Below are 23,915 nucleotides of genomic sequence, written 5' to 3'. Positions count from 1 at the left end.
CTCTTAGATACTTAGATAAGTGGAACAATGTGGTATTTGTCTTTTTGGGACTGACCTATTTCACCTGCAGCAGTGCCTTCAGGGTTCCTGCATGTTGTAGCATGTGACAAGACTTCCTTCTTTTTTTTTAAGGCTGAAAAATATTTTACTGTATGTATATGCCTCATTTTCTTTATCCACCCATCCATCAACAGATACTTAGATTGCTTCTATCTCTTGGCTGTTGTGAATAACGCTGCAGTGAACATGGGTATGCAAATATCTCTGATACGTTTTCAGTGCTTTTGGATATATATTCAGAAGTGTGACTGTTGGGTCATAGGGTAGTTCTGTTTTTATTTTTTAAATGTTATTGGAATATAGTTGATTTACAGTGTTGTATTAGTTTCAAGTGTACAGCTTAGTGCTTCAATTATGCATAAAGATATATTCCTTCTTTTTCAGATTCTTTTCCCATAGAGGTTACTGTGTAGAGTTCTCAGGCCCTTGTTGGTTATCTGTTTTCTATATAGTCGTGTGTATGTTAATCCCAAGCTCCTGATTTATGCCTCCCACCCAGCCTTTCCCCTTTGGTTACCATAAGCTTGTTTTCAAAATCTGAGTGTCTGTTCCTACTTTGTAAATAAGTTTATTCATATCATTTTAAAAAATTAAATTCCACATATGATTCATCTATGATATTTGTCTATCTCTTTATGACTTTCTTTGTATGATAATCTCTAGGTCTGTCCATGTTGCTGCGAATGGCACTTCATTCTTTTTTATGGCTGATTTATTTTCCACTGTATATATGTACCATATCTTCTTTATCCATTCTTCTTGTTGATGGATGTTCAGGTTGCTTCTATGTCTTGGCTGTTGTGAATAGTGCTGTGATGAACATTGGTGTGTATGTATCTTTTCAAATTATATTTCCAGGCGTGGGATTGCTGGGTCTTATGGATCACAATAAACTGGAAGATTCTTCAAGAGATGGGAATACCAGACCACCTGACCTGCCTCTTGAGAAATCTGTATGCAGGTCAGGAAGCAACAGTGAGAACTGGACATGGAACAACAGACTGGTTCCAAATAGGAAAAGGAGTATGTCAAGGCTGTATATTGTCACCTTGCTTATTTAACTTATATACAGAGTACATCATGAGAAATGCTGGACTGGAAGAAACACAAGCTGGAATCAGGATTGCTGGGAGAAATATCAATAACCTCAGATATGCAGATGAAACCACCCTTATGGCAGAAAGTGAAGAGGAACTAAAAAGCCTCTTGATGAAAGTGAAAGTGGAGAATGAAAAAGCTGGCTTAAGGCTCAACATTCAGAAAACGAAGATCATGGCATCCAGTCCCATCACTTCATGGGGAATAGATGGAAAAACAGTGGAAACAGTGTCAGACTTTATTTTTTTGGGCTCCAAAATCACTGCAGATGGTGACTGCAGCCATGAAATTAAAAGACGCTTACTCCTTGGAAGGAAAGTTATGACCAACCTAGATAGCATATTCAAAAGCAGAGACATTACTTTGCCAACAAAGGTCCGTCTGGTCAAGGCTGTGGTTTTTCCTGTGGTCATGTATGGATGTGAGAGTTGTACTGTGAAGAAGGCTGAGTGCCGAAGAAATGATGCTTTTGAACTGTGGTGTTGGTTCTCTTAAGCGTCCCTTGGACTGCAAGGAGATCCAACCAGTCCATTCTGAAGGAGACCAGCCCTGGGATTTCTTTGGAAGGAATGATGCTAAAGCTGCAACTCCAGTACTTTGGCCACCTCATGTGAAGACTTGACTCATTGGAAAAGACTCTGATGCTGGGAGGGATTGGGGGCAGGAGGAGAAGGGGATGACAGAGGATGAGATGGCTGTATGGCATCACTGACTCGATGGACGTGAGTCTGAGTGAACTCCAGGAGTTGGTGATGGACAGGGAGGCCTGGCGTGCTGCGATTCATGGGGTCGCAAAGAGTCGGACACGACTGAGCGACTGAACTGAACTGAACTGATGGTAGTTCTAGGTTTAGTTTTTCAAGGAACTTCCATACTGTTCTCCGTAGTAGTTGTACCAGTTTACGTTCCCACCAACAGTGTAGGAGGATTCCCTTTTCTCCACACTCTCTCTCCTGCATTTGTTGTCTGTAGACTTTTTGATGATGGCCATTCTGAGCCACGTGAGGTGATAACCTCATCGTGCTTTTGTCTCTTGCTCTAGGCATGGAGCATTAGAAGCCAAGCCTTTTAATGAATAGGAGTCTATAAACATATCCTGGTTGCTAGAGCAATTAGATGACTTGGAAGGACTAAAGAGTAGCTAAAGAAGCAGGTGGAGAAGGAAGTGGCAATCCACTCCAGTATTCTTGGCTGGGAAATTCCACGGACAGAGGAGCTGATACAGTCTGTGGGGTCACAAAGAGTCGGACACAACTGAGTGACTAAACGACACCAACAGAGAAGCAGGTGGTGAGAGATGCCTGAGTCTGTGGGCCTGTGAAGGAGGATAGGAGTCATCTGCCCACCAGAGGGAACCTGAATATGATAGTTCTAGCTTTAATTTTTTGAGGAACCTCTGTACTGTTTTCCATAGTAGCTACATCATTTCACAATTCCACCAGCAATTTCTCCACATCCTCCCCAATGTTTATTGTTTTGTAATAGTGTATGAGATTTTGATTTGCAGTGTCCTGATGATTAGTAATGTTCAATATCTTTTTTATACACTTTCTGGCTATTTGCATATCTTTGGACAAGTGTCTATTTAAGACCTTTGTCCATTTTTTACTTTAATTTTTGTTGAGTTGTAACAGTTCTTTCATGCACTGGAGAAGGAAATGGCAACCCACTCCAGTGTTCTTGCCTGGAGAATCCCAGGGACGGGGCAGCCTGGTGGGCTGCCGTCTATGGGGTCACACAGAGTCAGACATGACTGAAGTGACTTAGCAGCAGCAGCAGCAGCAGTTCTTTATATGTTCTCAATATTAACTCACTATGAGATGCATGGTTTGCAAATATTCTCTCCAGTTTTGTAGGTTGCCTTCTCGCTTTGTTAATATTTGGCTGCACTGGGTCTTAGTTGCAGCACGTGAAATCTAGTTCCCTGACTGGGGATCGAACCCAGGCCCCTGCACTGGGGGCATGGAGTCTGAGCCACTGGACCACCAGGGAAATCCCTCCGTCTCACTTTGTTGACTGTTTTCTTTGCTGCAGAGTAGTAGTCATACTTCCGTGTCATAGAAGTCGGATGTGGTTACACTTATCTATTTTTGCTTTTGTTGGGCTTGCTGTGTCATAGCCAAGAAATCATTGCCAAATCCAGTGTCATGAAGCTTTCCCCTTATGTTTTCTCCTGGAGTTTTATAGTTTCAGGTCTTAAAATTAGGCCTTTAATTCATTTTGAGTTAATTTTTATATATATTATGAAGAGTTCAGGATCGTTCTTTTGTATGTCAATACCCAGATTTCCATTTGTTGAAGAGACAGTTCTTTCCCTATTGTGTGACTTTGGGTCCCTTTGTCGAAGATCCATTAGATATGAGAGTATTTCTGAGCTCTCTATTCTGTTCCTTTGGTCTACATGTCAGGACCACATTGTTTTAATACTGTAGCTTTGTAATATCTTTTGATAAGGAACTGTGAGACTTCCAGTTTTTTTTATTCTCAATTATTTTAGCTTTCTGATTCTGTATGAATTTTAGGATTTTTTTTCTATTTCTGCAGTAATTGGCATTGAGAGTTTGTTAGGGATAACACTGAATATATAGATTGCTTTGGCTGGTATAGACATTTTAACAATATTATGCTTTGGCTAAGTATGACATTTTAACAATATTAAAGATACGATTATATCTTATTTATACGGAAGAGCTTGCTGTTTATGAAGGCTACTTGTGCTACAGCTAAGTATGGCTAAGTCACTTCAGTCGTGTCCGACTCTGTGCAACCCCATAGACAGCAGCCCACCAGGCTCCCCCATCCCTGGGATTCTCCAGGCAAGAACACTGGAGTGGGTTGCCATTTCCTTCTCCAATGCATGAAAGTGAAAGTGAAATCGCTCAGTCGTGTCCGACTCTTAGCCTACCAGGCTCTTCCGCCCATGGGATTTTCCAGGCAAGAGTACTGGAGTGGGGTGCCGTTGCCTTACAGCCACAAAATTATGCCATTGTCTTACTGACAAATACTTTAGTTTACCCTGTCTCTAAGAGAAGTGGGGAGATGAAGGAGGAAGGGTTGCCTAGCTCCCGCCCAAGCAAAGCATTTCAGCTTATTAAGATATTAATACAAGCTAAAAGTAAGGGGCAATGTACTTAGTAACTATCTCTCTGATTTATACTTTCCTGGAAATTATCTGATGCATCAAAGGATGTTCCTAGCAATCCCAACTTTTGTGATTGTATTGAAATTCACAGTAGGTACTAATAGTGAGCATTTTACACTGAGCTCTGGCAGTTTAGCCTATGATTAATTCTTGTTCATGGATTTTACAGTGTAGAACAGGCCAATAAAAGTTGCCTGTTGTGATGGTAGAGCTGGTTCCTGCTGTCCTTATTTTTAGTTTATGAGTTACTTTTCTGTTGGTTCAGAATTTTTAAGTGAGCCATATCTTGGTTTATGGATATAATTTCTTCTTTGTAAGGATGTTAATTATAGTCTTTGGACCTTTTTTTCTGTACACGTTTCTAGTCCTTCAGGTTGTATTCTTCTGCTTGCTTGGTCTATTTCTTTCACACTGGAAGCTGGTAATCCTGGGGTGTCATATTTAAGGGTGAAGCATGTAATTCTCGTGGGCAGGCCTCTTCTGCTGGGCTTCAGTGTGGGATGATGTTCTTTCAAATGCTGGTAGCCATGGGTCTTTTCTTTAGCACTAGTTTTTTCCAAAGATAATCCACCGGACTGCTACTTGGAGTGTGATATGTCTTCCTGATTTTTGTGTAACCACCTTCTCACGCTCTGCACTGTGCTTGATGTCTAGTTGGGAGCCTCTTGTTTAACTTTGTTACTGAAAAACTGTGTATCGGGAGAACTACCAGGGGAGGAATCTGGGTGACTAGCCTTATTCGGACTCTCAGCATCACCTTGGCTTCATCCCTGCCTTCTTGCTGCCTTATTCCTGCAGTCGTGGAACTTCGGGTTTTCTCCTGACTGGTGCCTTCTCTGGAGGCATCCGCTCTCCTGGTTTCTGGTCACTGCTGATTCCTCCATCCACTGGCTGTCCGCTTTCACTGTCTTGCTCACAAACTTACCGTTACTTCTCACTTGCTTGTGTGCCCCTCCAGTTTTCTTTAGTCTATGGCTTTTTACTATTTAAAAAATACTTCTGTTTACTTTGTATTGTTGTTCCCAGAGGGAGCAGAAATAAACCATGCATATTTATTCTGCTGTATTTAATCTCGAGGTCTGTTCTGCGTAATCTAGGTTCTATTCTGCCATATATGATCTAGAGGTCTATTCTGCCATATTTAATCTAGAGGTCTGTTCTGCCGTATTTAATCTAGAGGTCTGTTCTGCCGTATTTAATCTAGAGATCTGTTCTGCCGTATTTAGATGTCTTTCCCTCTTACACAGGAACTTCAAGACCCAGCTCAAGTGCCACGTTTTTCATGAGACCCTCTCCCTCCCTGTAACTCTGGTGCCGTCAGTGTTTCTGGGTCCTGACCACAAAACAAAACAGTTGCTTCCAGTTCTTTGCCATGTGTTTCTTTCTGTGGCCATATAACTAAATAATACATTTCTTTAAAGCTTTGTTTTTAAAAAAGCACTTCAAACTTTAAAAGCAACTATTTTTCAATCCCATTCAGTTTCAACTTGCTTATTTTATCTATAACATAGTCATTGTGTGCAAGCATTAGGTTGGTTGTTGAGTGAGTCAGTCATGTCCGACTCTTTGCGACCCCATGGACTGCAGCACGCCAGGCTTCCCTGACCTTCACTATCTCCTGGAGTTTGCTCAAACTCATGTCCATTGAGTCACTGATGCCATCCAACCATCCCATCCTCTGTCGTCCCCTTCTTCTCCTGCCCTCAATCTTTCCCAGCATCAGGGTCTTTTCCAGTGAGTACAGGGGACTATCTAAAGATCTACCTCTCAGACGCTTGTGTTCTTGTGAGAGTAGCAGGAGGCACTCACCCACCCATGAGCCATGACACTGGAGTGGTGTGTGTGGTACAGGAGCCTAGGGTGCAGTCACAGGGAACAGAGGGCGAGAACTCTGTAGGTGGGAAGGCTCCGAGCTTTATTCAGGCAAGAATAAGTTTTGTTTCTTGAAATAATTGAGTTTCTGTAAAGAAATAATAGATCCACTTGGTAAACAAATTTGGAGAAGGAAATAGCAACCTACTCCAGTATTCTTGCTTGGGAAATTCCATGGAGAGAGGAGCCTAGTGGGCTACAGTCCATGGGATTGCAAAGAGTCAGAGGTGACTTAGTGACTGCGCAACAAAACAGTTTTACTTTTGACATAACTAGACAGGTCTTTCTGGATGGAGAGGCATGCCTGGCATTTAATACACACTTAATAAGTATTTTTTGATGTTAAAGATGGAAAAGCACTTTGGGAACACGTGTAAAATATTCTGCTTTCTTAATATGTTAAAAAAAATTAACCTTTTTTTTTTTCTCCCCAAATGTAGATTTTCCTTGCTTCTGCTTAACTTGGAGGAGTACTACTTTGAACAGCACACGGCTCATCACATTCAGCACAAGGGCAGCCAGAAGGAAAGGTAAGGAGGAATTTTAGATCTCTGCAGACTTACAGACTTTTCTGTTGTCTGTTTTAAAATTAAATGTATGATCACACAGTTTTCCCCTTCTTTTATATTGGGAAAGTAATGAGAAGAAAGGGATTTATAAATCCAGTGTATAGATTGTCATAACTTAAGATATTTTCTAAAGCTGAAAGTGAAAGTTGCTCAGTCGTGTCCGACTCTTTGCGACTCCATGGACTATAGAGTCCATGGAATTCTCCAGGCCAGAATATTGGAGTGGGTAGATTTATCCTTCTCCAGGGGATCTTCCGAACCCAGGAATCGAACTGGGGTCTCCTGCATTGCAGGCAAATTCTTTACCAACTGAGCTATCAGGGAAGCCCTTTCTAAAGCTAAGTACTAATTCCTCAGAGGTTGGGTCTGGTTCCTAAATCCACCCGATGGGCCCCTGATTCATTCCATCACTTTTTTCTTGCATCCCTTTTGTCCTTGTATGCTCAATTATTTGGGTTATGGTGTTTTAGAGTAATGATCATAAAACATCAGTGCATGTGGTGTAAAAATCAGGACTTTCAAATGAGTAATTTGATTTGAACTAGAAGCAAAATACTCTATATTTTAATTATTATTGTTTATTACTGTAAAAGTAGATTGTTTCTTTGGCCACACCCTTTGAAAGGTATGTGCAAAAGTATATAATGAAGGTTTTTGTGTTTTTTTTGGTTTAAAATGCCAACTTTGAATTAACTAAAATGTATCTGTTAATTCTCTTGGTTTGTCACTTAACAACTACGGGCTACAATTTAGACCATGCTTTGGTATTAGATAAACACTTTACTTTTTACCATTTTAAAAATGAAATATCCTTTAATCCTGAAAGGATCAAAACCGTGTTCAGTTCAGTCCAGTTGCTCAGTCATGTCCGACTCTTTGTGACCCCATGGACTGCAGCACGCCAGGCTTCCCTGTCCAACACCAACTCCTGGAGCTTACTCAACGAGTCAGTGATGCCATCCAGCCATCTCATCCTCTGTCGTCCCCTTCTCCTCCTGCCTTCAGTCTTTCCTAGCATCAGGGTCTTTTCCAATGAGTCAGTTCTTCGCATCAGGTGGCCAAAGTATTGGAGTTTCAGCTTCAGCATCAGTCCTTCCAATGAATATCCAGGACTGATTTCCTTTAGGATTGACTGGTTGGATCTCCTTGAAGTCCAAAGGATTCTCAAGAGTCTTCCCCAGTACTACAGTTCAAAAGCATTAATTTCGTGTAGTTTTTGTTTAAATCAAAACTGTGTACTATTTATATAAATACAAACCAAAGTGAAACTCACTTAGCTTTTTGTTTGATAGGTTTGAGCATATCTGTTTCCTTGGCGTTCAATCATATTAGATAATTATTTTTCTAATTGAAAGTGGAACCTTGCTTTTTTACCTCTAGAATTTTGAACATATTTTTTTCTCTAATTTCATACCTTTTTTTCCTCCCAATGCTCCTCTGCTGTCATAATAATGTCCTGCTTAAAATTGAATACATTGGTCATTATTGAAGCACAAATATAAGCAAGCAAACTGAAACCTGTTTTTGTAATTTTCAAGTTATTAGGTTGGAATGGTACAGTTCCATGGAAGTGAATTTGGTAATATTTAGCAAGATTGCATGTACATTATCCTATTGATCTAGCAATGCTACTTGTAGGAAACTACCTCAGAGATGCAGAGATGCACTAGAAAGTATATAAATGGACATATGTCCAAGATCATTTATTGTAGGACTACTTGTAATAGCAAGATGCTGGAAATAATTTAGTAGGTGACTGAATAACTTATGGAATGACCACATACTGGAGCATTATGAAACTGTAACAAAGGAATGAAGAGGTTCTGTGTGTTACTGTAGATTTTTCTCCAACACATATTAAGTGAAAAATGCAAGGGACGAATATTTGGTGTTGGATGCCATCTTTCATATGAAAATGGGGCTGTTATATTGATTATGTTTTTAAAAGTTAAATATATATATATATTTTAAAGCATAAGCAAAAAGCTAATGGAAATGGTTATCTACATAGAAAAAGGAGGATCAGGAGATAATACAGAGATGACAGCTAGATGCCTCTGAATGTACCTTTTTTTATAGCTCTGTTTTTGGAACCATAGGAATATTTATATGCAGTATAAAATTTATTTCTTTGTTAAATTTCAGGAGAGGCAGAAAACTCTAAAAATTAAAAAGAAAATGAAACAAATAAACCTAGCTATATAGAAAGCTGGACAATTAATCACAGAAAAGAATTGTTTTAATCAACTTCACAACACAATAATTTGTGTCTCTGGTGAAATATATTTTCAGTTAAGGAATAATTGCAAAAAATATTGTAAATTGTTTTAGTAGTAATATTAAGTATTTTTGTATTATTTTGGAACTGTTTTATACACACAGTTTTATACAGTTAGATAAAGAAAAATGCCAAGATCGAGATTTTCAGTACAAAGGAGATACAGATCTAATATTAAAAGAGTTAAGTAAAAACCTTGGGATCTTTGATTTGAGTTGGTAATGCTTATATGGAGTCATATGCTTTTCTTTTAAAAGAAAGTAGTTTCTAGCTCTGCCTTTTGAAAAGACCTAGAAACAGCTCAGTAGCAATGAGCTGCCCTGTGAATGCCTCTCTCCAGTAAAAGCAATGAGGGCTCTTTGGAGAAGTGCCTGAGTCTAAGTTAGGGGCAGGAAAAGTGAGGGAGGTGAGCCTGGAACATCTTGTTATCCTGGCAGGTAAGGAAAAATATCAAAAATGATTGCATACTGAATTAAAAGGGCACAAGGCCACCCTGAAAAGTTGGGGGAAAAAAAAATGGAGCAGATTGAGCATCAAAAAAGAATGACTATAGGGGATTGGAATGTATCATAAGGGCTCAACTCCTATGAGTTCATAATGATATATATATATATGTGATATAAATAATTTCATACGTATATATATATGTGTGTGTGTGTGTATCATTTAACTTCAAAGGATTGTAGGACACCGACTCATTTTTCTAAAACTTGATAAAAAACATCAAGCATTTTTCCTGCTTTCCTGGTACAAATTGTACTTCAGGGTGGCCAAATCATAGATAATTAAAGCTGTTCTTTGATAAATTCTAGATAACAAACACTGAAGGATTGTTAAAAATTTCAATCCCTAGTGAATCAGGGATCCACAGACTATGGTCATATCTGGCTGCCACTTGGGTTTTTAAATAAAGTTTTATTGGAATGCAGTCACACCCACTTGTTTACATCTTGTATCTGGTTGGTTTTCTGCGACAACAGGGAAACAGAGCTGAATAGAGACAGATACCAAATGGCCCACAAAGTCAAAAATATTTGCTCCCTGGATCTTTACTGAAAAAGTTTGCTAACCCCTGGTCTAGACATACTCTTCAGTGGCTGCTAAACCAGCAGGTGAAAAGCTGCTGAGAAATATTTTAATGCACGTGTCAAGGTGGGTATTATCTGAATCCACTGGGGCCTCCTGATATGAAGGCAGTACGTGTGCACTGCCTCTGACATAAAGGAAGTGTGATAGATGAAAACCACGAGATGTGTTTAGCAAAGTCCATAAAGCGGGGAAATGAACACTGTCTTAGATTAACAGATATTAGGAGCCATATCAGCTAAAGGAATTGTGGCTTTTTACAAACCAACTATAAAAAACAGTTATGAAATAGATTTGAACCCTGACTTTATCCTGGATGACATTAAGGAATTATTATTTTTTGTAGATGTGTAATGATGGTCATTTATTGAAGGACTTGAGGGATTCATGTTAAAGTATGTTTAGATGAAGTATTGGAGAAGGAAATGGCAACCCACTCCAGTGTTCTTGCCTGGAGAATCCCATGGACAGAGGAACCTGGTGGGCTTAGTCCATGGGGTCACAAAGAGGTGGACGTGACTGAGCACAGCACAGCAGATGAAGTATAGGAGTCTGGGAATTTATCTAAAATCCAGGAGGGTTCTAGGGTGTTAGACACAAAACAGAAATGACTGCATGTTAACAGCTGCAGGAACTAGTGGGTTGGTACTTGGGAGTTTTCTGTTCTATTTGTATTTCTTTAGCTTTTGCCTTAAAAGTACTTAAGTTATTATTAGGTAATTTAGGGTGTTAGAGAAGTAAATGCAATTAACAGCATGGAAAAAATGATATAAAAATCAACATTTAAAAGATCCTTTGAGGAAGAAGAATTGTAGACTATATCATGGCCTTTACCATGACCCTGCTCATCCGTTTGATACATATACATGTGTACACAGAGGCAGGCCTTTCTCAGATTGCGATGGGGCTTTATCATGTGGGCTAGGAAGCCATTGGCATTTTTGTAAGCCAGGAAGGATGTGAGATTTTTTGGCAGAATAATTGACTCAGGGAGGGGACACAGGGACAGGGAGAGCAGGTGGGTCTTTCTAGAGTCCAGGTAAAATAATTGCTTCAATTAAGAGACCCCTGGGATGGGCAGAGTGAGAAGGGTTCACTAGGACACCAAGGAATGGCTGGAGGAAAAGCTCAAATGTCATACAAGTAATTTAAAAAAATCCATGGAGCTTTCCTTGTAGACAAAATATAGTCTTGGAAACTAAGATGATTTTTTTAAAAGGTTTCTTTTTTCCCAGTATTTCTTAACCTGTGTTCTGATTACATAATAAATTATTGCCTTGGTCTGATCATTGATAAAAGTCATTCAGTCAATAAAAGACAATAAAGTGTAGCTTTTTATTGGCTTCAGGCTAGTGAGGCACACTAGCCTCTAGCATGCTCAGGCAGGCATTGCCCTAGACTCACTAGAGCCTTATCCATGTCCTAGAAAAGGAGAAAAATGGTCGACAGCTGATCTATTTGGTATTATAGTAGTGGGCAGATCATCTTTAAAATTGCTTATTCTCAAAGAAGCAATTTTACCTTGAATTCCCATGTACCCCAGAATTACCACTAAAAGCATTTTATGTGCTAAATTCAAACTGTTATTTTCCCATGATTATAAATAAGGAAAAAAAGTCCCTTACCCAATCAATGTCAGGTTTAAAAAGGATTAGGGTTACAGTATGGTCTTCTGAATAAGTGTTTAAGATGTAGGAAATTCAAAGTCAAAAGAATTAACCACAGACAGGATGGAATCAGCATTTCTTAAGGATCAGAAAACTGCTTCACATTCATTCAGTTGTGAGGGCCAAGTGAAGTGATAATGAATAAAATTCCCGGACAGTCCTCAACCAGTGAGACTGTATTACAACACGTGGAGTTTCTTTAACCTCCAGGGAGGAGGTGATGGTTGTTGCTAAGTCATGTCCAACTCTTGGCAACCTCACAGACTGTATGTAGCACAGTGAACTCTTCTGTCCTCCACTATCCCCCAGAGTCTGCTCACATTCCTATCCACTGAGTCGGTGATGCCATCTAACCATCCTCTGCTGCCCTCTTCTCCTTTTGCATTCAATCTTTCCCAGCATCAGTCTTTTCCAGTGAGTAGGTTCTTCGTATCAGGTGGCCAAAGTATTGGAGCTTCAGCATCAGTCCTTCCAGTGAATATTCAGGGTTGATTTCCTTTAGGAGATGAGGATAATTATTTTGCTATGTTGTCCAACCTTTCATACCTTTGTCTTTGATCTTTTATTAGTTGATGCTTTAGTCATCTACATGCTAGTTAAAATGTGTTATGATTCTTCTGTGACTTGTTATGTTCATTAATAATATCCCTTTGTACTTTATCTCTAGGAAAATCAGAGGCTCCTTAAAAATATGTTCAAAATCAGTTATTTTTGAACCGGATGCAATATCCCAACCCATCATTAAGGTAAACACACTTTCAATGTGAAGAGAAATAGCCCTATATTTGTGTGCATTTTACCTTGTCTTATTTTTATAACCTCTCTCTCTCTCTCTCTCAATTTTATACAGATTCCTTTGAGGGATTGTATAAAAATAGGAAGACATGGAGAAAATGAAGCCAATAGACACTTTGCAAAGTATGTCACTGTCGCAACTGTTTGACTTTACTTCTACCAAAAAAACTCTCTCTATATATATTTAATGACTTTTATCTGCATTTTTAGGACAGTATCTGGGGCGATTTCACTCATTTTCAGCCAGGTAAGGAGCACTTGGTAAATATTTTTTCTAACCTGAATGAACATTTAAATGAATAAATACATACATTATATATGTGTGTGTGTGTTTGTATGGGCTTCCATATACACACTTTTTTTTAGCATACTGAAATTATTTGTTCAAATCTCAAATGAAGACCGCTGGAAAAGATGTTTAAATTCTTTTAAAATTTAGTCACTGGGAAATACGTTTTAGCAGGTGTGATCCCTGCTGAGATCCTTAACATTCCTCGGGTAGGTAGGTGAGTGTGTTTGTGTGTTACCTGCCGGCTATGGGTTCGCCCTTAGGAGTCTTGACTGTGTGTGAGGTTGAGGTGAAGGACTACAGGTTCTCCTGTAGCCTCGTCACCATTTAGGAGGTGGGAGGCCAGCGCCCACCACTTCAGTGAGCTCAAGGTGACTCGTGATGGCAACCCAGGCAGGACTCGGGTTGTGTAGCCTTGTCTAGTTATAAAGCTTGGAGTCGTGACTTTTTATTATTTCGCGTTTACTCAGTATAGATTTTTGCATCCAGCACTGTGTTGACACTGGCAGTACAGAGATAAATTATGTTTTTTCTCCTGACATATACGACTGACCCTTGAGTAAAGCAAAAAGTTCAAGGCTCTGACAACCTCCAACACAGTTAAAAATTCGTGTATAACTTTTGACTCCCCCAAAACTTAACTACTACGAATAGCCTGCTGGTGCCTTGCTGATGACACATGCTTAGTTTCATCCCACTCTGCGACCCCATGGACTCTAGCCCTCTAGGCTCCTCTGTCCATGGGATTTTTCAGACAAGAATACTGGAGTGGGTTGCCATTTCATCCTGTAGGGGATCATAAATGGTTATTAACACATTTTATATGTTGTATGTATTATATTATGTAGTCATACAGTACAGTGAGTTAGAGAAAAAAGGTTATAAGAAAATCATAAGGAAGAGAAGACACGTTTGCAGTATGTACTGGGTTTATCAATACTATAAGTTTGTCATCTGTTTACAAGTTTAGTAACTGCACAGCAGGGTGACTGTTTGCTAGTTATTAAGTAGAAATGGATGGTCACAAAGGTCTTCATCCTTGTCGTCTGTCTTCGTGCCGAGGAGGAAGAGGGGGTTTGGTTTTGCTGTCTCGGCGGGCAGAGGAGGAAGGGGTGGAGGAGGTGGGTGGGTGGGGGTGCAGGAAAGGCAGACACATTCAGTTTAAATTTACAGAAATACATCATAATTTCTGTCTTTTTCTGCTTTTTTCTCTAAAAGTGTTTCTCTACGCACCCATCCTTCTTCCACAGTTGGCTTTAGTTTCAGCGCCTGGGTCGTAGAAGGGTCCATGTTGTAAAAAGAAGTCAAAAGGCAGGAAAAAATAAAAACCCAGGCGCTTCTGCTAGCTTGTCTAATGTCAGCTTATTACCCAGCGCTTACAGCGTCTCCTTCCTCAGGTCTGGTTTGGGAGCGCTTGTCTGCATCAGGTTGTCTTCTGTTCTCTCCTCTGGTGCGGTGTCCATTAGTCCTTGAATCTCTCTGAGATCCAGGTCTCGAAACGTTTCAGCCCCCTTCTTTTTTGGCCACATCCATACTCTGATTGGCTCTGTCATAAATGCTGTGTGGTTGTGCGCAGCATCTGAACAGTTTTCTCTAGCAGGAACGTGTGGTTTTCAGCTTAATGGCATTCATGGCTTTTTCTTGAACAACCTGGGCATCTTCAGTGGTGCGGTCCTTACAGACTGAAGATATTCCAGCTGTCAGCATTGACAGCCCTTTCCATAGAGCACCATGCGCACAAACCTTAAAGGTTCTTATGACCCCTTGATCTGGAGTCTCAATTAGAGATACTGTGTTTTGGGACAAGTAGACCACTTTGACAGCTTTGGTGTTGAAATCGTTCGAGGTGGCCAGGGTATTGTCCAATTTAAAAAAATGTTAAAGGGTAGTCCCTTACTGGCAAAATACTTCCTGACAGCATCAATGGGACAAAGCATCGATGGAACCAATCCAGGAAAAGGGTCCTTGCTGTCCAGCCCTCTTGCTGTGCAACCTAAAGACGGCAGCTGTGGTCATCTCTTCTCTTCAAGGCTGCTGCTGCTGCTGCTAAGTCGCCTCAGTCGTGTCCGACTCTGTGCGACCCCATAGCCGGCAGCCCACTAGGCTCCTCTGTCCCTGGGATTCTCCAGGCAAGAACACTGGAGTGGGTTGCCATTGCCTTCTCCGCTCTTCAAGGCTAGAGGCAGCAACTTTATAGATCAGGACAGTCCTGGTCATCAACTCCACTGAACTTGTGCAAAACAGCAGACTTAGCCTATCTCAGCCTGCCGTATTAACTCCTGGTCGTCACTTCTCTTCCTAATGAATGTCCTTTGTGGATTCCCTGCTCACCCACCCCTAGAAGAGGGCACTTTCATCTGCAGTAAAAACCTGTCCAGGCAGATAATCTTTTCTCCTCAGAGATATTTTTCATGCTGTCTGGGAGCTCATCTGCTGCCTCTTGGTTGGCAGAAGCTGCTTTTCCTGTTATCTTGACATTTCTAAAGCCAAACCTCTTTCTAAAATTATCAAACCATCCTTTGCTAGCATTAAGTTCTCCAGCTTTAGCTCCTTCACCTTCCTTTGGCTTTAAGTTGTCATGTGATGACCTCATATTCATCTATAGGTGTGGCTTTCTTACAGCAATCCTGCACCCACATAAAAGCTGCATTTTAAACATGAGATAAAGAAGTATTTCACAGAAAGTGCCAGGTTCTCCTGCCTGCAGGCTAGCTGCGTGACCACTTCATGAATTTCCTTTTCCTTTCCACCATGGTCCTTAATGCGGGATCCGTTTATCTTGACACGGGGGCGGCCCCCGCTGTGGACCTCAGCTCAGTCAGCGGTACACACATCAAGTAGCTCGGCTGTTGCTTGTAGTGTCGTGACTTTTCTCGGCTCCTCTGGAGCACTGCCAGCATCACTAGTGGCACCACGTGGCCCCGTGGTGTTATTCAAGGTTACGATCTGACACTGAACACGATGCACAAGAACCAGGAGAAACCACTTTGTACTGCAGTGGAGTTTACTGAAGAGATGACTGTTCACAGGGAGATGAACGATGAACGGTGTCCTGTGGCCTTTTGAGGTTACTCTCAACACTTGACCTCCGCACAGGGGCTGGCTAGGAAGCTATGGCCGTGGTGCAGTGTGAGCTGCAGGGAGGGAGCACTGTGGCTTCACGCTGTGTCTCTATATAGTTATTTACATTTTCTCTCCACTTCAGTTGGTGCCACGTCTGGTCAGGAAGTTTGCGCATTAAGTTGTGATAAATTTATCATGTATGTTTTATGGTTGTAAATGATACGATAGACTAGTATCTACATACATTTTATGTACTCATGACATACTTAGGTCTTAATTTTTCTGATATTTCTAGGCTACACAGTTCATCTTCTTTCCAATTGTCCGAAATCTCCACAAAATTTCCCAATGTATTTATTGAAAACAGTCCACATGTAGGTAGACCCACGTGGTTCATGCCCATGTTGTTCAGGGGTCAGCTGTACTTAATTCACCTGTAGATCTTTAAAAAATTGTAAGAGTAGAGCTCATTTTTGTTGTTTAGTCGCTATGTCGTGTCCGACTCTTTGTGACCCCATAGATGGTAGGCCGCCAGGCTCCTCTGCCCACGGGATTCTCTCGGCAAGAATATTGGAGTGGGTTGCCATTTCCTTCTCTGAGGATCTTCCCAACCCAGGGATCCTCTGCATTGTCAGGTGGATTCTTTACCACTGAGCCGTCTGGGAAGCCCGTCAGCCCTGTCTTTTTGCTGTGAATCTCACCTTCTTCACCTTGAAAATGAAAGGGAGAGAGGAGAGCAGGGTTGCCTCCCCTCTGCAGAGCCCCAGATCCTTGAAGTATTCAAAGAAAAGTATCTTTCTGTGAAATATAGGAAGAGCCGTGGGAAACAGATATAGAGGTTTCTTCACTTCAGGACTTGACTCAAAGCCTTGCGAGTCTCACAGGGTGAATAGTCTGGAGCAGAGAGCCTCCCAGTGGTGGTCAGATCACGCAGCCCTCTTGTTCATGGCCCTTTTTAGTGTATATTGAAAATTATTTTATGAAAGCTGGGAGATATCAGGGTACTTGATATTCCAGGTCTGCCTTCCATGGTTCTATTAATTTTAGAATGTCTGTTAGTTTTGACTGGCATAAATGAAAGCAGTTACCGCCATCTCTTACTTTGGGGAAGGAACACCATTATTAATAATTCTGGCCCACAGCTGTATGCTCATTATTACTACAGTATCATTCTGCACTGTGGCTTTATTCTGGAAAGTCCGTATCTTGAAAGGAGTAGGTAGGTTTTAAATTGGAAGTGTGGTTTCTGTTATAAAAGTACCCATTTTAATATAATTTTAATAAACCTAGAACCAAAATCTTTCTATTGCCTTTCAGTAGTTTATGTAAGATGTCTCATAACAAGCTCAAAATCAGCTATATTATATCAAGGGGCAACTAGACATAAGCTACTCTTTCAAATATTAAGTTTCCTGGGTTAACTGCACAACCAAGAAAAGAAAATGTGTGTGTGTGTGTGTGTGTGATTACTTACTAGGTCACAGTGCTTTAGAAACACAGTTCTTTGGCCTTTAGAGAGCTTTGCTTCTATATACTCTTTTGCTGGTAAAATAAAGAGGAAGGGGTGTGTGTGTATCAACAATAGTACTCATGCATCCTGGGCTTCCCCAGTGACTCAGATGGTAAAGAATCTGCCTGCAATGCAGAAGACCTGGGTTCAGTCCCAGGGTCGGGAAGATCCCCCAGAGAAGGGCATCCAACCCACTCCAGTATTCTTGCCTGGAGAATTCCATGGACAGAGGAGCCTGGCAGGTTACAGTCCATGGGGTCATAAAGAGTCAGACAGGACTGAGCGACTGACACTTCTCACTTTCTTCATGCATCCTGTAAGTATCACAGTCAAGGTTTTAGAGATAGAAGTGAAGTTGCTCAGTCATGTGTGACTATGTGTGATCCCATGGACTTCGGCCTGCCAGGCTCCTCCGTCCATGGAATTTTCCAGGCAAGAGTATTGGAGTGGGTTGCCATTTCCTTCTCCAGGGGATCTTCCCGACCTGGGGATTGAACCCAGTTCTCCCGCATTGCAGGCAGACGCTTTACCCTCTGAGCCACCAGGGAAGCCCAAGAGAGAGGAGGGAGATAGAGGGAAGAATAAAATATCTGAAGTCCCTCTCTCCAGGGACTTTACCTCTCAGTGGGACAGCAAGCAGTGAGCAGATGTCTTCTCTGACATCAGGCAGAGACAGATGCCATGAGGAAGGTGAACCAGGCCAGAGGCCAGAACGTGAGAAGTCATGCACGAGCTACCGTAGTGCAGCAGCGGCGGATGCCTCGCTGAGAAGGGCCCCGGTCTGATTGGTCTCCGTCTGTGGTTCTCTCCAGTGCCTGGGGTAGCCGGGGACACCAGGCGAGCATCTGGGAGTAGTGACTCAGGCGTGTGGCCCAGGCTGGTGGCTGTGGGAGGGTGAGAGGGGTCGGCGTCCCCGTGTGCTCTGAAGAAACCCTGACAGAGGTGCTGCTGGGCTAGTGGTGAGGCTCGATGTGGGAGCAGGCTTTGTAGATGTGACCTGGAGGAGGCGCCACCGACGTCTGGAGGCCTCTGTCTGGGCTTCAGGAGGAGGCTGGGCCTGGAATGACAGACACTTGTTAGGCCCCGGGGCTGCGGGGAGGGAAGCAGGGGCCCTGGGAAGCTGTAGGAAGCAGCCGGTGAGGTCGGGAGAACCTGGAGCAGGTGTTGCGCAGCCGGCTAGAAACCTGCTCCAGGAAGGGCCCGGCTATGTCGCGTCTGAGAAACAGAATCCAAGCCCTGAGAAGAGTGGCCTTGTGCATCCTCCCCGACCTTGTGTGTCCTCGCTGACCTCATCAGGAACGGCTGCAGTGACACAGATGAGAGGAAAACCTGCTTTGGGCCCTGGAAAGTACATCAGCTCTGGCAAAGAGTTTTACCACTAAAATGAACAGAAAAGGGGTAAAAGGATGTGAGACCAAAGGAGTGTTTTTTAATCTGTAGTGCATTTAAACGGGAGAAAGTGCATCGTGTGATCGTAGGAACTACGTTTTTGAACAGCTGACGGATGTGGGGGAGGCAAATTTTCTGTCCTAACTGGAGGGAGGGCGGGATTAGGGCCCACGTGCGAGGAGGTTGATGCTCTGGGGCATGTGTGTGTGTGAGATATGTGGTTGGTTGTGTGTGTGTGTATGTGATATGTGGTTGCTAGTGTCCCATGTGAGGACAAGTGGCCTGGTGCATGTGAAAACTGTGCCTCTAGAAAAGAGAGGTTTCTCTATGTTGATGAATGGATTTCATACCACAGTGACTGTCTTAATCATTTCTTAGACAGTGAACACTTAGGTTAGCGTCCTTCACTTGTGTGGTTACTGGGCTCAAGTGATGACATTGACAAGCCATCTTAAACATTGTATCGATCCTGCAGGGGTTGCTACCTTGTTTCCTTGATGAATCTCTTTTTAATTTAATGTTTGTTATTTTAACATCAGAACTTTAAAGCCATACTAACATTAATGCAAATGCTTTTGGAAATAGAGGTTAAATAACAATGATTTAAATTTGATTCGTAACATCCATCAGCTCATCACTGACAACGTTTAATTATTTTACAACTATTTATTTGTCTTTTTCAGGTGTATTTCATTAAAGAACACAACATTGTTGCACCATATAAAATAGAAAGGGTAAGTAAGGTTTTTCCTTCATCCCCAACAATTTCCATAGTGATTTTGAGCAATAAGGTTCTGTGTCTGTGTTAACTTCTTTGATGGAGTATAATGATAACAGGTATTTAAAGGCTTGTTACTTAGCAGTTATAACAAAATTATCCAAGGGAGCCACAGACTTCAGTTCAAAAGATTTCAGTTAACTTTTTAGCTTAAAAATAAGTGGGTCTATTAGTGGGGGGAAAGGCTTAAATTATTAGGTTAAAAATTGAAATCAGAAGATGCATCATATTTAATGGGAATCACTGAGGACTTCTTTTAAATGTTACAGAAATATTTATACGTTATAAAATACCCTTATTTAAGAGCTCAGGAGAAGGCAATGGCAGCCCACTCCAGTACTCTTGCCTGGAAAATCCCATGGACAGAGGAGCCTGGTAGGCTGCAGTCCATGGGGTCGCTAGGAGTCGGACACGACTGAGCGACTTGACTTTCACTTTTCACTTTCATGCATTGGAGAAGGAAATGGCAACCCACTCCAGTGTTCTTGCCTGGAGAATCCCAGGGACAGGGGAGCCTGGGGGGCTGCCATCTATGGGGTCACACACAGTCGAACATCACTGAAGCGACTTAGCAGCAGCAGCAACAAGTGTATAAGTTCTCCTGATTGGGTAGAAGCTCTGAAGGACCATGAACACAGGACTCGTCACTAGACATCACATGCAACCACTCTGTGCTTTACTTAATGTTGTGGCTTCCCAAGTGGCTCAGTGGTAAAGAACCCGCCTGCCAAGGCAGGAGACGTAGGTTCAATCCCTGGGCAAGGAATATCCCCTGAAGGAGGAAATGGCAACCCACTCCAGTATTCTTGCCTGGAGAATACCATGAACAGAGGAGACTGAGCACACACCCATGCTGCAGTTTAGCATGTAGTCTAATGTAGCATGTAGCAGAGGAGACCTTATAGGACCTAGAGATGGGCCTAATGCTCCTGTCATGACTCCTCTGAATTAGGAAAAGCCCCACGTCTGAGCAGACTGCTGCTGGCTAGATGGCAGTCCTGGTCACAGGCCGGCCTGGCATGCGAGTCCTCGGCAGCAGCTGGGACAACTGGCCCCCAGTAGCCACCTCCAGGTTTTATGTGCAGGAAGCACCTGTGCACGCCGGTCAGTCAGGAGCAGTGAGTCCTGAGCGCTTGTTACTCACAGGCAGTGCCGTTGGCATCTGGGAAGGTTGCTTCTTCACTGTGAGGGGCTGTCCCTCACGTTACAGGCTGCTCCACCCACTGAGTGCTACCCCCCCCCACACACTGTCCCCTGTTGTTGTGTGGCGCCTCCACATGTTGACAAATGCCCTGCAGGGGTGGCAGGACCATCCCCCTCCAAGCTGAGAACCACGGGTCATTGCACCCTCACTGCAGAGGTTCTCCTGACGCCTACTCAAGGTACAAATCTGCTGAAAAGTGACGTCAAAGGAAGTGGGTCAGGTTGTCTGAAGCAAAGAAAAGCTCTTTTGTTCCAGTGTGAATTAGGACACCAGAGGATTCTCAGGTTTAAAGGGGGGCATGATGACATTGACGATGGTGATGAGAGATGATAGACTGGGAAAACCCTTATTCCTCTGATGGGGAGACTGGTTCAGAAACAGTACATGGATGAATTCCCTTCGTGAGAAATCCAGAAACCGGTTCAGAGTGCCCTGTGCCCAGGTGAGAGTGAAGTGAGCCACACTGAAGGTGTAGGAATGTTGGAGCATCATCTCACCATAGTCCCTCCCCTGGAACAGTGCACATGATTGGAGGGAATGCCCAGTCCCCATCTTCTCACCTGTCCTGGAGCTCTGACAGGACCCATAATGCTCTAGATGTCTGGGGACCCTCCTCCCAAAACAGGAAAGAGCTGGGCTTGTGCAGCTGCTCCAGACTTTGAGCCAGAGACACAGGCAGATGCAGCCCAGCATACTCACCCTCGTGGGGAAGAGAAGAGTGCAGTTTGTGACACATAAAAAGTAACCGTCACAACAGTATGTGCACCCAGCCTCAGAGCACGTGAGTGTGTGAAGCCGGCACTGACAGGCTGAAGGGAGAGACTGACAGCTGCACTGAACAGAGGAGGCTTCCACGTTCCACCTTCAATAATAGGCAGGTCATCCGGGCCGACAATCACTCGGGAAGCAGGACTCGACTGTACTCTAGCCAGATGGGCTTCACAGACACATGCAGAACATCCTGCCCAAGGACAGTAAGACACACTGTCTCACGGGCACAGGGGACATCCTCCAGGACAGATCACACGTCAGGTCACAAAAGAAGTCAGTAAGTCTAACAAGACTGATGTCATTCCAAGTATCTTTAACAGCCACCGTGGAGTGAAACCAGAAATCCATAGCAGCAGGAAGATTCATACGTATGTGGAGATTAAACAACCTTCTTGGGCAAACAGTGGGTCAAGAAGAAATAAAAAGGGAAATTTTAAAAATACTTCAAGATGATCAAAACGAAAACATACCTAAACGCCTAGGATGCTGCAAAAGCAATCCTAAGAAGGAAGTTTAGAGTGTTAAACGCTTACCTTAAGAAAAGAGGAAGATCTCAAATTAAAAAACCTAATTAGATACCTCAGGGACCTAGAAAAAGAAGAGCAAACTAAGCCCAAAGGCAGTGGAAGGAAGGAAATAGTAAACACAGAAGTAGATCTCCCAGGTGGGCTGAGGGAGTTGCCTGCACCTGTCAGCAGGGGTTGCAAATGTTCTCAAAATGATAGGTCCTGATGTGCTTGTTCTCCTCTGATTCAGTTCATCTTCCTCTTTTTCAGGGCATGATGGAGTATGTCTTCGAGCTGGATGTTTCAGGGAAAGTGGAAGATGTTGTGGAGACACTGCTTCAAGTAAGTCAGAGCTCTTCTCAGATATTCACTGGCAAACTTTTTAAAAAAAATTTTCATGTTCATACATCTCACCAAAACCATAACCTCTGGTATAAATCTGAATGAGATTTACTTGAATGTGTTGAACTTGAAAACTCTACATTAGGAAGAAGTCATAGATGTTTTAGAATGGCTCTTAGCTGTTACTGAGTAACAGAATGGTGGTTGTGTTTCATTGCTTCTAAGGAACTATCTTCTTATCATCAGAGAGAGAAATAAATCCGTGTATATTTCTGTACTCGTAGCTTCATAGAGCATCCTGTCTGGACAAACTGGGGGACCAAACTGCCATGGTGAGTTTCTAAAGACCTGTATCTTTATTGTGAATGAACCTGCATTGACGTGTCACTTACAGATACTTACAGCCATATTTTTTAAATGATTCTGTCTTAACAGATAACTGCTATCTTGCAGTCCCGTTTGGCTAGGACGTCGTTCGACAAAAACAGGTAAGTTTTCCATGATTTTGATTCCTGGTGGTGAAAGCAGCGGCGTTGTCATCTCAGGCCTCATTCAGTGTGTCTGCCATCGATGATGGGTGCTGGCGTCTGCCTCGCCCCAAAGCTGCTGACCTGGGGCAACAGCCCCGGCCTCAATGCCAGGGCAGAGTCCGGGGGCTCCTGGCCTCTTGAAGGCCTGGGGAATGGTGTCCCCCAGAACCTCCCAGTCTGTGAGCTTCTATCCTTTCAACGTTACTGCCTCCGTTCAGGCCACCAGCCCCCACTGCTCAGGTTGCTGTGACGGCATTTAGCTCGTCACCCCTACACTCTCGAGTCTTTCCTTCTGCAGTCCCCTTTTCTCTACTCTTCTGAATGCGCTTTTAAAATGCTTTCTTTCTAAAGAACTTACTTGTTTATATCACTTGTGAGTTTGAAACTCCTCCAGAGGGTAAAGTATTCACTTTTCTAAGTATACAATATATTTTCTGCAAGTAACTATACTTTCATATTAACCTGTTCTCTGATTTGTTTCTTCCCATATTTTAAGTAGATTTCCTTCTGTTAAGTAGATCTGGGCTATTTGTCTGTGTTTCCGTCTGCAGTACCACTGTGTTAATCACTGTGTCTTAGTATCTGGCATGGCATTTCCTTTCTAATTTATGTCTTCAGTGTTTTGGTCTTACACATCCTGCGTCAAGTTAGAATCAGCTTGTCAAGTTCCATAGAAGAAAAGTATACTCGGATTTTTACTCCGATTGCAATGAAACTCTGTTTAAGTCTTCCTTAGTGTCTTTTTTTTTTCTTTTTTACAATTTTCTTTGTAAAGATCTTTCTTCTCTTGTGCTAGATTTATTCCAAGTACTTCATATTTTAGTGGTGTTTTAAATGGTATCCTAAAATATGTCATTTTCTCTTTATTGTTGACAAGTAGAATGAAGTATATTTTTGTGTATTCATTTTGTTTTTAGCAACCCTGCTAAACTTTGTTCAATTCCATTTACTTAATATATATGTATA

At 42.3% G+C, this 23,915-nt stretch overlaps 1 protein-coding gene across 1 annotated transcript in view; it reads left to right on the top strand.

Moving 5' to 3' along the window:
• Positions 1–23,915, top strand: part of NSMAF (neutral sphingomyelinase activation associated factor) — a 66,418-nt gene that overhangs the window by 11,833 nt on the left and 30,670 nt on the right. The window contains exons 2-9 of the mRNA XM_027561029.1: positions 6,613–6,702; positions 12,440–12,518; positions 12,623–12,690; positions 12,778–12,814; positions 19,502–19,552; positions 22,348–22,419; positions 22,704–22,751; positions 22,855–22,907. Coding sequence (XP_027416830.1) covers positions 6,613–6,702; positions 12,440–12,518; positions 12,623–12,690; positions 12,778–12,814; positions 19,502–19,552; positions 22,348–22,419; positions 22,704–22,751; positions 22,855–22,907 — 498 coding nt within the window. The remainder of the gene's footprint in view (positions 1–6,612; positions 6,703–12,439; positions 12,519–12,622; positions 12,691–12,777; positions 12,815–19,501; positions 19,553–22,347; positions 22,420–22,703; positions 22,752–22,854; positions 22,908–23,915) is intronic.

Source organism: Bos indicus x Bos taurus, chromosome 14, assembly GCF_003369695.1.
Source record: "Bos indicus x Bos taurus breed Angus x Brahman F1 hybrid chromosome 14, Bos_hybrid_MaternalHap_v2.0, whole genome shotgun sequence".
NCBI lineage: Eukaryota > Metazoa > Chordata > Mammalia > Artiodactyla > Bovidae > Bos > Bos indicus x Bos taurus.
Note: the sequence above shows the minus strand (reverse complement) of the source record. Positions and strands in the feature narration are given on the sequence as shown.